The sequence below is a fragment of the Adiantum capillus-veneris genome, chromosome 5 (assembly GCF_014529385.1).
Source record: "Adiantum capillus-veneris isolate H3 chromosome 5, ASM1452938v2, whole genome shotgun sequence".
In the NCBI taxonomy this organism is placed as follows: Eukaryota; Viridiplantae; Streptophyta; class Polypodiopsida; order Polypodiales; family Pteridaceae; genus Adiantum; species Adiantum capillus-veneris.
In genome coordinates this window covers 135,675,559-135,689,623 of record NC_140935.1, presented here as the reverse complement: position 1 = coordinate 135,689,623, position 14,065 = coordinate 135,675,559, and the positions used below count along the sequence as shown (strand labels likewise).

General features: G+C 42.9%; 1 protein-coding gene across 1 annotated transcript in view; it reads right to left on the bottom strand.

Annotated features, from left to right (window-relative positions):
- LOC147458149 (uncharacterized) overlaps window positions 1-7,598 on the bottom strand; it is a 41,284-nt gene extending 33,686 nt beyond the window's left edge. The window contains exon 1 of the mRNA XM_086511768.1: window positions 7,214-7,598. Coding sequence (XP_086367894.1) covers window positions 7,214-7,492 — 279 coding nt within the window. The 5' untranslated portion in view covers window positions 7,493-7,598. The remainder of the gene's footprint in view (window positions 1-7,213) is intronic.
- Window positions 7,599-14,065: the final 6,467 nt, after the last annotated feature.

Below are 14,065 nucleotides of genomic sequence, written 5' to 3'. Positions count from 1 at the left end.
GATTGGTCTATGAAACCAATCTCATCGTGTGTTCCACACACATCGGAGCTCCTCAACCCTAGATTGGAAAATACATAAACCATAAGTTTGTAACCATAAACACACACAATTCTACATAAATTATATACCTAGATGAATCCACAAATCAGGATAAGCCTAGATTCACCTTGAAAGAAAAGCCCAAAGTATTGACACATGATAGCCACCCACAAGACAATATAACCATCAGTCCATCATGCATAGTATTGACTAAATACCACAGCATCCCCACTAACATCGTTAGTGCCCATAATGTTAGGAAATAAGACGTAGCTAAATAGATAATTGAGTAGATTACTTAATGGAGAGAGACAGATTTATATACACGAGATTATAGAGTAGAGAGAGAGAGAGAGAGAGAGAGTACACACGATATATGTGGTTCACCCAATGTGGGCTACGTCCACGGGAAAGCAGCCACTCAATGGCTTTAGTACTTCAAAACAAAAAGTAGTTTACAAAGGGATTATACCCTTAATGGAGCTCTCGCCTTGCTTCACTCTCACCACCTCACACTCACCTTGTTGCATCAACTTCACACTATGAAATGTGTGTAGAAATGGCCTCTTTTTATAGGCCAAAAGGGCTGCCCTCTCTTATGAGAGACAGCCATGTGTAGTCGCCCTTGTGCGAATAAGTCCAAATCGGACCCTCCAATCCGCCCATGTGTGGCCGCCCTTGAGAAGACAAGTCCGCTTTTGAATTCGGCCACCGGCCATTGACTTCCGACCACCGGCCAACCGACCGGTTGTTTTCCGACCACTTTCCGGCCATCGTCCGACCATAATATTCCGGCGAAAAAGAATATTCCGATGAAAAAAAAAGTCTCGGGGGCCTCCGTCCCCGAGGCCTTAAAAGTTGCCCCTGATTCTTGTCCGTGAAAATTTTGGTTTCCGGTGAGTGATTTTCCTTCACGCACGATGGCTTCTCCTCATAATGGGGGCCTTACAAATGTGCGCTTTTACCACAGAAAATTACAAGGGTAAATCAAGCTCCATACTTAAGAATCTCCCACTTGGAGACTGATCCCTAAACCAAACCTGTGACTGCTTTCCATTCTGGCTTCTTATCCTTGAATGCCGATTGAAGATGAGCAAAAGCTCAACTTCTCCTTGTTGACCACCTTTGTAAACATGTCTGCACGATTTTCACTTGTATGCACCTTTCCTAGCTTTAGTTGTCCCTCTTCCAAAAGAGTGCGTATGAAGTGATATCTCACCTCAATGTGCTTTGTCTTTGAATGAAAGACTGAGTTCTTCGCAAGATGGATAGCGCTTTGGCTATCACTGTACAAGACACAATTGTCTTGTTTGAATCCAAGCTCTTCTAAGAATCTGTGAAGCCACAGAATTTCTTTGCTTGCCTCCGTCATTGCTACATACTCTGCTTCCGTGGTAGAAAGTGAAACCACTTTCTGCAGCTTTGAAGCCCAGCTTACTGCTGTGCCTCCAACCGTGAACACATAGCCAGTAGTGCTCCTTCGAGTATCTTTGTCACCTGCCATATCTGCATCAGCATACCCTTCTAGAAAAATATCAGTTCCTCCAAAATACAAAGCATTTGTTGTTGTCCCTTTTAAATACCTAAGTATCCACTTCACAGCTTACCAATGCTCTTTACCTGGGTTGTCCATGAACCTACTCACAACTCCCACTGCATGTGCAATGTCTGGCCTTGTCCAGACCATAGCATACATTAGAGAACCTACCGCTGCAGCATATGGAACTTTAGACATATAGGCTATCTCCTCTTGTGTCTTTGGACACATATCCTTCGTTAGTTTAAAATGACCAGCCAAAGGTGTAGAAACTGGTTTTGCATTTTGCATTGCAAACCTTTCTAGTACCTTCTTGATATAATCTTCTTGAGATAGCTTTATTGTCTTCTTCGTCCTGTCCCTTGATATTTTCATACCAAGTATCCTCTTTGCAGCACCTAAATCTTTCATTGAAAAAGATTTGGACAGCTCCTCTTTTAGGTCTTTGATGTCCTGCATGTTAGCACTTGCAATCAACATGTCATCAACATACAACATTAGGATGATGAATTTCCCATCTCCCAAATTCTCCGTGTAGACGCAGTGATCCGAGTTGCATCTTGTGAATCCATGATCCAACATCCATCGATCAAACTTTAAGTACCATTGTCTTGATGCTTGCTTTAAACCATACAAGCTCTTCTTTAATCTGCAAACCATTTTCTCCTTACCTTTTACTTCATACCCCTTTGGTTGAAGCATGTAGATTTCCTCCTCTAAGTCACCATGAGGGAATGCCGTATTTACATCCATTTGCTCGAGATTTAGATCATGAGCAGCCACAAGGCTTAAGACAAGCCTAATTGAGTTCATTTTTACAACAGGAGAAAATATTTCATTGAAGTCAATACCTTTCTTTTGAGAAAAACCTTTTACCACAAGCCTAGACTTGTACCTTTTCTTCCCACCTTCTTCTTCCTTTAGCTTGTACACCCATTTGTTTTGAAGTGCCCGCTTACCTTTAGGCAACTCAACCAACTCCCATGTTTGGTTGCGATGTAGTGAGTCCATCTCCACTTGCATGCTCTTCGTCCATTCTTCTTTGGATTCATGTTGCATAGCTTCTTCATATGATTCCGGCTCTCCAGAATCTGAGATCAAGAGATGGTTGAAGGAAGGAACAAACCTTTCTGGAGGTCTACTTGCTCTTGTAGATCTTCGGGGAATAGGTTGAGGCTCCTCATTTGGTTGACGTTGTTGCACATTGTCACAGTTTGCAGTCCTTGAGTCTTCACCGTCCTCAAGCTCCATGTACTCATCACCTGTTTCTTTTGTTTGTTTTCTTTCCAAGTAATCTTTGTACATATTTTGTTCGTTAAAAATTACATCCCTACTCCTTAAGATTTTACCATCTTCAGGATTCCATAGGCGATACCCAAAGTCTCCTTCTCCATAGCCAATGAAGAAACACTTTTTGGACTTTGCATCTAACTTTGATCTTAGGCTTCTATCTATGTGCATGAAAGCCTCACACCCAAAGAAATGCATAATTCACCGGTTTACCTGTCCATGCCTCTTCTGGAACTCCCCCATCCAATGCCGTTGAGGGTGACCGATTGATTAAGTACACAGACGTACTTACAGCTTCCGCCCAAAGCTCAAGCGGTAGGCCTGCATGTAGCCGCATGCTTCGTGCTCGTTCCATGATTGTCCTGTTCATCCTTTCCGAAATCCCATTTTGTTGAGGTGTCCTTGGGGTTGTCTTTGCCTCCGAATGCCATTGCTAGCACAAAAGCTTTCAAAAGCTTGGCTGCAATATTCGTCTCCATTGTCGGATCTGAGGCATTTAACCTTGGTACCTGTTTCATTCTCCACAAAGGCTTTCCACCTTTGAAATATGGAAAATACATCCGATTATTCTTCATGACATAAACCCATGTTTTTCTAGTCGCATCGTCTATGAATGTTACATAGTACAATGAGCCACCAAGTGATGGTGTACTTGCAGGACCCCAAACATCAAAATGAACCAACTCAAGTTTTTTATTTTTTCTTTCATTTCCTGATTTTTGAAATTTTACCCTCTTTTGTTTACCATAAACACAATCTTCACAGAACTCTAAGTCCACTTCTTTCAAACCTGGTAGAAGCTTCTTTGTTTGAAGGATTTGCATTCCTTTGGCACTCATATGCCCAAGTCGGTAGTGCCACACCGCACTGTCAACTTCTGTAGTTGCTGCACAAGCTGAAGGTTGCGTGCTAACAGTACACAAGTGTACCGACTTTTTCACCCTTGGCAACCACCAAAGATCCCTTTGAGATCTTCCACCGTTTGTTTCCGAATGCAATGTTGTGACCTTCATCGTCCAATTGTCCTGTAGAGATCAAATTTTTGCGAAGAGAAGGAACATGCCTAACATCTTTAAGCTTCCATTCATTTCCGTTAGCAGTTTTGACAGAAACTGTACCTTTGCCAACAATCTCACAAGCTTCATCATCTCCCAAGTATACATACCCAAAATTACCTTTGGTGTAGTCTTGGAAATGTTGCTTGTGTGGTGTCGCATGGAATGAAACCCCGGAATCTACTATCCAGGAATTAGACACATTGTCTAATGAGAGAATTAGAGCATCTTGCTCTACTTTACCCGCCACATTGGCCTCCGATGTTGGTTTGTTGTCTTGAGACTCTGTCTCCTTCTTCTTCTTGGACCAGCAATCCTTCTTGACGTGGCCCTTCTTGCCGCAGTTCCAACATTCAAGAACTGACTTTGTGCGTGACTTGCTCCGCCTTGAGCGATCACGACCCTTTTGGTTTTTGAACCTCTCCTTAAGCCTTCCTCTTGTTTCCACTGATAGTGCAGCACTTGATGATTCTCCTGTGCTTCTCCTTCGCATTTCCTCGCTTAGGAGAACACCCACAACATCATCAAACTTAAGAGTATTTGTGCCAGAGATAGAATTACTTACAGCCATCACAAGGCTGTCCCAACTATCCGGTAGAGATGATAGTATAAGGAGAGCTCGCACTTCGTCATCGAAATTGATTTTCATTGATCGAAGTTGACTTATGTTTGTGTTAAAGTCATTTAGGTGTTCTGCAACTGAACCATTCTCTGCCATCTTTAGATTGAACAAGCGCTTCATAAGAAATACCTTATTGGATGCCGATGGTTTCTCGTAGAAGTCGTCAAGTGACTTCATCAAGTCCTCCGTGGTCTTCATCTCCGAAACATTGAAGGCCACCGTTGACGCCAAGCTTAACCGGATTGTTCCCAGTGCCTTTCGATCAAGGACAATCCATGCTTCATCTGCCATTGTTGCGAGCTTCTTCGCAAGACCGCCTAGTGGCAAATAGAGGTCCTTCTGGTAGAGATAGTCTTCAATCTGCATCTTCCAATGTTGGTAGTTTTTGCCGTTGAACTTCTCAATCTTGAGCTTCCCTTCCTCCGCCATAACTCCCACTCAATTCAAGGAATCCTTTCCTTGAGATAATTTAGCTACGAGCAAACTTTGCTCTGATACCAGTTGTTAGGAAATAAAACGTAGCTAAATAGATAACTGAGTAGATTACTTAATGGAGAGAGACAGATTTATATACACGAGATTATAGAGTAGAGAGAGAGAGAGAGAGAGTACACACGATATATGTGGTTCACCCAATGTGGGCTACGTCCACAGGAAAGCAGCCACTCAATGGCTTTAGTACTTCAAAACAAGAAGTAGTTTACAAAGGGATTATACCCTTAATGGAGCTCCCGCCTTGCTTCACTCTCACCACCTCACACTCACCTTGTTGCATCAACTTCACACTATGAAATGTGTGTAGAAATGGCCTCCTTTTATAGGCCAAAAGGGCTGCCCTCTCTTATGAGAGACAGCCATGTGTAACCCCCCTTGTGCGAATAAGTCCAAATCGGACCCTCCAATCCGCCCATGTGTGGCCGCCCTTGAGAAGACAAGTCCGCTTTTGAATTCGGCCACCGGCCATTGAATTCGGCCACCGGCCACCGGCCATTGACTTCCGACCACCGACCAACCGACCGGTTATTTTCCGACCACTTTCCGGCCACCGTCCGGCCATAATATTCCGGCGAAAAAGAATATTCTGGAGAAAAAAAAAAGTCTCGAGGGCCTTCGCCCCCGAGGCCTTTAAAGTTGCCCCCGATTCTTGTCCGTGAAAATTTTGGTTTCCGGTGAGTGATTTTCCTTCACGCACGATGGCTTCTCCTCATAATGGGGGCCTTACAAATGTGCGCTTTTACCACAGAAAATTACAAGGGTAAATCAGGCTCCATACTTAACACATAAGTTATACATAAATTATAATCAACAACCATAAATTTTAAAAGTCGCTTACTTTTAGTGAGAAAGGGAGACATTGTTGTCAAAAGCCTCTCCAATCTTGTCCATGTACTCATAGAGCAACCCCATAGTGCTGCCCTCCATATCAGTGATGCATAAAACTTCGTAGATTGGCTTGATTGCCTTTACGAAAGCTTTAGCCTCTAAGTATCGTGTATCATCCATTGCCATGCACGCAAAAGCCTTGTAGTGTGGTTCTTGATGCTCATAGCCTGTTACAGGTCTTCTTTTCAAAGGACGTCTCGAGACCCTCCACTAACTCTCAGCCCTTTGATGCGATTTTGACTCTCGAGGCCTCGAGCACTCGTAACCCACAAGGAACCAATAGTGCGGCAAGGCCCCTTGAGTTATTCAACATCGTTGGTGGTAAGTTACGTGTGAAAGGGAATTAGGACCTTTGAAAGGTCTAAGGATATTAAAGATACGGACATGCAAAAAAACGAAACAGGCCGAGACCTGCGTGTTCCCAGAGCAGCTCAGACAACAAGTTTTCATTCCTCAAACAGCACGCCTTCGCGCTCGATCAGAGCCCTACGCAAGGTGCAATCGCCCCTTATAGGAGGGATTTCCAAGTATGCTCAACACGGGTCTTGGACGCCACAAACTGACCAAAAGGGACGCCGAGAGCTGTATGTTTTGAAGAAGGGTCAGCGAGCACGTTTTGAGTGGTGCAAGTTCAAAGAGCAAGTCTCGCACTCCTTTGTATTGAGTACTATCACCCGCAGTGGGCTGTGGTTTCGCTCCGCTCCCTTAGTTTGGAGGTTGAGCTGGTCACACTTGGCCGTGAGTTGACACGCATCAAAGTTATTTGTTGCACGATTGCGTGCATTGACAGGGATCAATAATATTGTGGGAGCTTTACATAGGAATATTATTCGCTGATTAGTTGGAGTTCTTTTGAGATTGAATGCCCATGGTGATAGTTGTAGGACACATAAGGTACTAGGTGGGAAGAGCCTTGCAATGTAGAGCTAAAACATGTTGCATTGATATGGAAGACGAGTAGTACCATATAGTAACCTATCAGCCCTAGATGCAATATATAGAAGTACATTGATTGTAGGATATGGTAATTATGTGCATGATATATTTGTACTTCAATTTTTAATGTGTATCCAACTCATGTTCTACTAGCTTTCCTCCATTCTTCAAATAAATTGCAGCAGAGAGGCCCAGAACTTCCTTCTACAACACTCTCTCTCTCTCTCTCTCTCTCTCTCTCTCTCTCTCTCTCTCTCTCTCTCTCTCTCTCTCTCTCTCTCTCTCTCTCTCTCTCTCTAGCCTGGTTTTCAGGTTTATCCAATCGTAAAGAGCAATGTCAGGACAACATACCTGTAACTTGTATTTATAGGTGAGTAGCTCCTTCCGTGCATCCTCAAGAGCCAAGGAAAGCTCTACCTGCTGGCATCTGAGACTGCTGGCTTCTGTCATCAGTCTTGCCTCGGCTTGTTTGGATTCTTTCAGCGCTTGTTTGGATTCTTTCAGCAGTTTCGCACTGTAACGTATCCACTCGCTTACTGTGGCGTCATGGGCAGGCATGTCATCGGTGGAGAACATGCGCCTTGACCTTGACGACAACAAGCGTGGCATACGGCGGAGAACTGACGTCATGAGTGCGCGCGCGCCCGAGAGAGAGAGAGAGAGAGAGAGAGAGCGAGGCTGACCTAACTTACTGCTTGAATACGCGAAGGTTTAGGCGAGGTTTAGAAGGAAGCTTGTTGAATCCCCAATTGCTTCCTCTAAACTAGCAAGTTTTACAAGGCCAAAGATTGTGCAACAATAGTGCATATCGGACCCCTCCCACTACTCCCACTCCTTCACCGCCACATTCTACAATTATAACTACCTTCATGCATGGAGCACCTTCAACTATATATGAAGGTGGTGGTCTTTACTTCGTTAGCGAAGTGGCAATTTTTCGCTCCTTGGCTCCTCAGCAACCCACGTGGCTGCACCTCATCTCCCAGTAAAGCTCTAAAAAAAACAGCGCTGTAAAGTTGCGCCGTCAAATTAACAATAAAAACACGGCAACTCCCGGCAGGTTGACATCAGGAGCCAATTGCCTTCTCCTCTCCCAACTCACGGCAACTCCCAGCAGGTTGACATCAGGAGCCTATTGCCTTCTCCTCTCCCAACTCACGGCAATTCCCGGCAAGACGAAGACCAATGACCATCAGGTTCTCTTTCTCTCTCTCTCTCTCTCTCTCTCTCTCTCTCTCTCTCTCTCTCTCTCTCTCTCTCTCTCTCTCTCTCTCACCGACCTTTGCTTGTTGCCTTTGCATCAAAGCAGCATAATATGCCTTTGCATACTCTTCCTGCCAAAATAGCCTATAGACCTTGTGTTAAACAACAAAGAGTCTGGAATTTTCAAAGAGCAAAAGACTCCACAGAGGTAGTTTACACACCTCATTTTTAAGCTTATCCCTGACATGACCCCAACGGTATGACCATGATGAAGCTCCTCTTCTTCATCGGTAGCAGGCGACTCAGTCCACCTCAACTTCATCAATCGTTTATCGGACTCTATGTGCTTCAAAACCTTTTTGACTATATTTCAAGTCCCACAAATGCTTCCATTGATGCCTTCACTAGCAAGTATGATACCTCCTGAGACACGCTGTTGATCTCAATCATAAATTTGTAAACAATGAAAACGGGAAACGTAGTAAGACAGCTTATACATTCGACCTCTCAGATACTGATCACTCAAGTTAAGAGATGACAACTAGAGCCTCATGAGACCAAGTCTGACTGATACCACAAGTCTTCTGATTATTATGAAAGAATCTTTGTAATGTACTTGTGATGATTGATGTCCCTGGCTCCCTTAATTTAAAGCTACCTACACACACACACACACACACACACAACTTTCTTTCATGAGCCTCTTTTCCCTCGCCGCTCATGGAAGTGCCCTTTGTACTTATCTCTTATCTGTCTTTTGCATAGCGCTCTCTCTCTCTCTCTCTCTCTCTCTCTCCCAAACCACTGAAATGTTAAACACAAGAACGTGCAAAACAATGGCTTCTTCTCAAAAATGTACTCCCACAACAACGATGACATCCACATCGACATTACCAGTGGCAATCAAGACAACGCCATGGGAGAAAGTTACAAACAAGACTAGGAAACAAATAATGATCACGACTTCGAAAAAGTTTCGAAGAAGAAGATACAAACAAAGACTATGAAATTGTGACCATGACTTCGAAGGAGAAGATACAAACAAAGACTATGAAACAACTAGTGATCAAGATTTTAAGAAGAACTTCCCAAAAGGAAAGTAAATGCCTTGGCCCCCTCTAAAGATCATGGTGTGCTCATGGATTTTGACTATGCTTTGCCCCACATCACTCTCGTAGATGCTTTCAAACCCAAAAAAATTGTAGAATGGGGGTTGCAAAGACTAGCTAATGGATCATTGCCAAGCACTAACATGCCCTTAGATCACTTATGAATTTCTTTGCTCATTTCCCTCATACTTTTGCCCGTTCACATGTGAGGATCTAGGGAAGGTATTGGGTAGTTGCATGACGTTAGCTAGCATAGTTGCACGATGCCAGTTGATTAGCGACCAAAACATACTCAGGCAAACTAAAGGACCCTCTACGGGTAGAAGTAACTTCACTATTATCAGTAGGCCATCCCACACATGTTGCAAATAGGAGGATGTTTTCCATCCTCTCCGATAACTTTTTATTAAGGGAGCAAATCAATCACAATATAAACATCAAACAACAATAAGGTGTTCAAATATGTGATCCCCTATATTGTGTGATACAAGGCGTAGACTATCCATTTCACAAGATCATGAATAAGTCACAATTATGTGTAGGATATAGAGGCAGCAATGACAAAGAAGGCAAAAATGTTATTGCTTCTCTACACCACTATTTGTGTGGCTTTTGAACAAAGCCACCTGTGCACCACCTATTCACATAGAGATGAGGTCGAATGAGAAGCATAGTCTCCCATCACCCTCGTGCTTTTCACGTCATACATGTACAAAGGTGATGGCCGACACTATGGAGGACCTTCCATGTCTTCCAAAGTCAAATCACACATTCAGCTCATACACTACACACCCCACCTACACACTATCCACCACTTCCACACCCACATCAATTTCCACTATCACCAAAGACCTTTTCTCTCCCCACTCCTCTTCACCGTAAACACATTCACACTCAGCTTCATCCATATAAACCATTGCACCTTAGATATATATCTCACTCTTCCACAAATACAATCATCGTGGAATCATGCATAGGTTATGGACGATTAAGAAGAATTGCATAAGGCATAAGCCATTGTGAAATTATGGATATTCTTTAGTCATAATGACATATGGTTTGTCATATGGTGTACCCATAATTTTCTTCTATAAAAATTTCATGAGAAGGCACACATATGGAATCATGCACCAAAGATTAAAGCTAAAAGGTTCCTAGGGTAATTTGACATTTATTTAGCCAAATAATTTTATGTTGTTGAGGCATTTTTTTAATGTGAATATATTTGTGGAAATTAGCTGATGAGAGATTAATGGCTATTGGTCTTGGAGTCTCTAATTAGTCAGTTGATTCTACCGCAACAACAAATTCTACTACAACGGTCATTACTTTACCGATTGGGATCATATAGCATACCACAAAGAGATCCCTCACATGATGTAAAGAGCTCAAACTAGATCATCAATCGTCCACCTCTTAATCATGTGGCCCAGCAATGCTAACTCACTTTTGCAAATCCCTTTAAAACTCCTTTCCTTCGAGCCACAATTAGAGGTTCTACAATGAGATGTCCAATAATTATAGCAACAATTGGCCGACCACGAGAAGACACGAATGTGATGATGCTCTTATCAAAGAGGGATTGGCCAAGATCCTTAGAGAGACCTTCAAAAATTTAGCTATACCCAAAGATCAAACGATAGGGCATCATGCTTTTAAATCTTCTCACTTTGACGGATGCAAAATAGGCAATGTTGTCCTCTCTTGGCTCAACCAATTCAATGACTACTTTGTTGAAGAAGCTTTCTACGAAAAAGACAAGATCAAGTGTGCTATGAACTACTTGATAGGTAAAGAAGCTATTGGTGGAACATCACGTGCAATAACTCCTATCGCTTAGCTTCTTGGCAAATACCAACAATAAGTGTGGCACAACTTTCTCTCATCACAATCTTCCTTGAAGCTTGATGATCTTGGTGTACTTCTCTTGGATACAAGGCAAGATGGTTAGCCAGTATACATAATGATTTTTGCAACGTATCTTTCTACTTTGCATGATTGAAGATGTTCCTGAAGACACACTCCAAGTCAAGTATGAAGATGGTATACACCGAGGTATTCACGCTAAACTTAGCTCTCTTAAACCTACCTCTTTGTACAAGGCAATCTCCTACACACATGACCTACAGGAGGAAATCAATTCTATCATCAGTATGCTTCAATCTAATCAATTTTTCCCTTGCAACCACGCTTCTAAACTTTTCTCATCAGAACAACTATAGTATACTCTTAGCAATGATCAATAACCGAGTACTCACACTTTTGCTCCGCCATGCATTTTTACTGCTCTGCACAACACATTCCCCGCATGCAATGGTATTGTATTCTAGGCCACACCAATTCAATTACATACAAGCATCACACATTCATACCACAACTTGTCTCGTAGGCCACTCCACCACCCACAAATAGTCATCCTTACACAATCTTCCACCATTGCCACCGGTTTGGCAACATTCTTGCCAATTGCCCTCTCAACTTGCCACCAACGACCACCTCCCATTGATCAACTTCATAACATCAAAAAGACTGCCAAACTTTATGGTGACTAGAACGATGTTTCTCTCACTCGTGAGTTGGACATTGTTGATGCATTAGGTATTTCTATGCCCTTTCACTATGTGTTATGCATACATGCTTCCATACTTGACACCATAATCTCTCTATTACGTGATGATGGCAATATACATGACTTTATCTTTGAACATCTCTCATGTAACTTGAATCTCACAAAAAAGTCTCCATTTAAAGTTAAAAGTGCATTCGAAGGCACTAGCTTTAATGGTGTTTACATGGTTAGAGATTAAGAGCTCACTCTCTATTTGCTCTCCAAAATCCAACTTTTTGAAGACAATGGCTTCAGTTGTATGTCCCAAAACCTGTCTACATATTTGTGCATGGATTCATAGGGAGAGAGCTTCAAGCTTCGCCATTCGGTGAGTACTTTGTATTTGGCATAGGTGGCCAAAAACTGCTTCATAATGGAAGCTCTTAAAGCTTTCCATGTTCGTGGAGCATCACCGTTGGCCCGTAGGCTAGACCACCATTGTCTAGTGGACTTTTGAAAGTGCATAGCTACATGGCATAGCTTAGAGGACTCTGCGAAGCCCTCATCTCCAAACGCCGCATCGAACTGTTGGATAAAGGCCAAGACTTTGTCCGTAGCACTAAAAGTGCCATCGTAGGTAAGGAAAGAGATGCTCTTCCCTCCCTCTTTGAACTTCTTGAGCTTGGATGACTTTTCCACGCGGCATAGGATTTCCTATGGCCTCTTCTTTTTGATGGTTCAAAGGTTGCACCATCACTTTCTTCAGAAGATGGAGAAGAGGGTGACCTCTTTCTCGCCTTTTTCTTGCCTTGATCTTCGTTGTCTTCGCCATCACTTTCATAAGAGGAAGAGGATGAAGAAGATGGAGAAGAGGGTGTCCTCTTTCTCACCTTTTTCTTCTCCTGCTTTTTGTCATCCCGCTTTGAAGTATGGTGTGGAGAAGTATACGATGGTCTTCTTCGTTTTGGAGGTGATGGAGAGTGTTTAGCCCGCCATCTTCGTGGAGCCATCCCCATCGAGGTGGCAAGAGACTCACTTCTTTCTTGTTCCTTTGGTGGAGGTTCTTGATTTCTCCTTTGAGAAGGAGATGCGTCATCAAGGAGTAAAAATTTGAGCCCTTAGTATGGATCCTCTTTTTCTTCCCGAATCGGAGAGAGAACTCTTTTGGAAGTCCCGCAAGGAGGCTTCCTAGGTGTTCTCTCGTCATGGTGGGGAACTTGGAGAATCCCATGAGCACGAAGTTGTCGTTGCACTTCACTTTGGAGGGATGGATTGCCCATGGCTTGTTGAAGCCTAAAACAAAGATAGTTAACAAGCATCGGGGCATCATTAGTAGCCTGCTCATTAGCAAAATTAAAGTTATGAACATAAATTTCACTCTCTTTACTATTGTTAGCCGTTCTAACAAGTTTTAGGTGTAAATTTTTTAGGTCTACTTTGGCACTTCAAGCCCTAGTTGCTACTCCTCTTTACCCCTTTAGAAAAAGCACTCAGGCTACTGTACCCGTGGCTCGAATACCATTAATTGCAAGGAATAGAAGAGAGGGTCGTTCAACATCAAAACAGCACCGGGTCCTTTCAAGCTTCTAATAGCTCAATAGTGGTTAAGCCGTTAAGCCGTAGGCATAAGCCGTAGGCAAGCCCCGTAGGACTCCACTATTAAGACCATAGCTCTCCACGGTGATGCCCCGTTAACAAAGGCAGGCGCACTACAAGGCTGAAAAATCCCTATTCTACTTACTCACATACAATTAATAATACCAACCATTTATAGCTAGCTTGAGGACCTCCCTTCTTGAGCAAGAAAATAGAAACCTTGTGCTCTGATACCAATGTAACATTTTATGGCCTAGTAACTTGTGTGTAGTGGAAAATAGCATGAACATAGTGAGCATTTCATTAGAATAGATTCCTAATGAGATCAACAAGAGTGCTTGGGTGGAGAGAGCAACAAAAAGCATAACACCTAGTTAGATAGCATGAACAATACTTCAAAAGAGAGAAAAATTAAGCAGTTGACAACAGTCGAGGACCGGATTTGCATGGAGCCGGGGTCCCCCCTCCAAAAGGCTTTGTATTATGGTTTCTCCCATCAAGAGAGACATTTTACAATACAATTCTTTGTGTTCCTTCAATACTAGCTAGTGCAATGAAGATGGAAACTTCATGCACTAAGCAAAACACTTATCAAACACAACATCAATTCCCTCACGGTCTCAGACCCAAGACCTCACACACCTTCGAAGATGGTGAGAGCTAGCGGGGTATGAGAGTAGATTGAGAGGAAGAAGGAGTATTCTTACGAGAAAGATGTACATCTCCTCACATAATCACTCATATTAG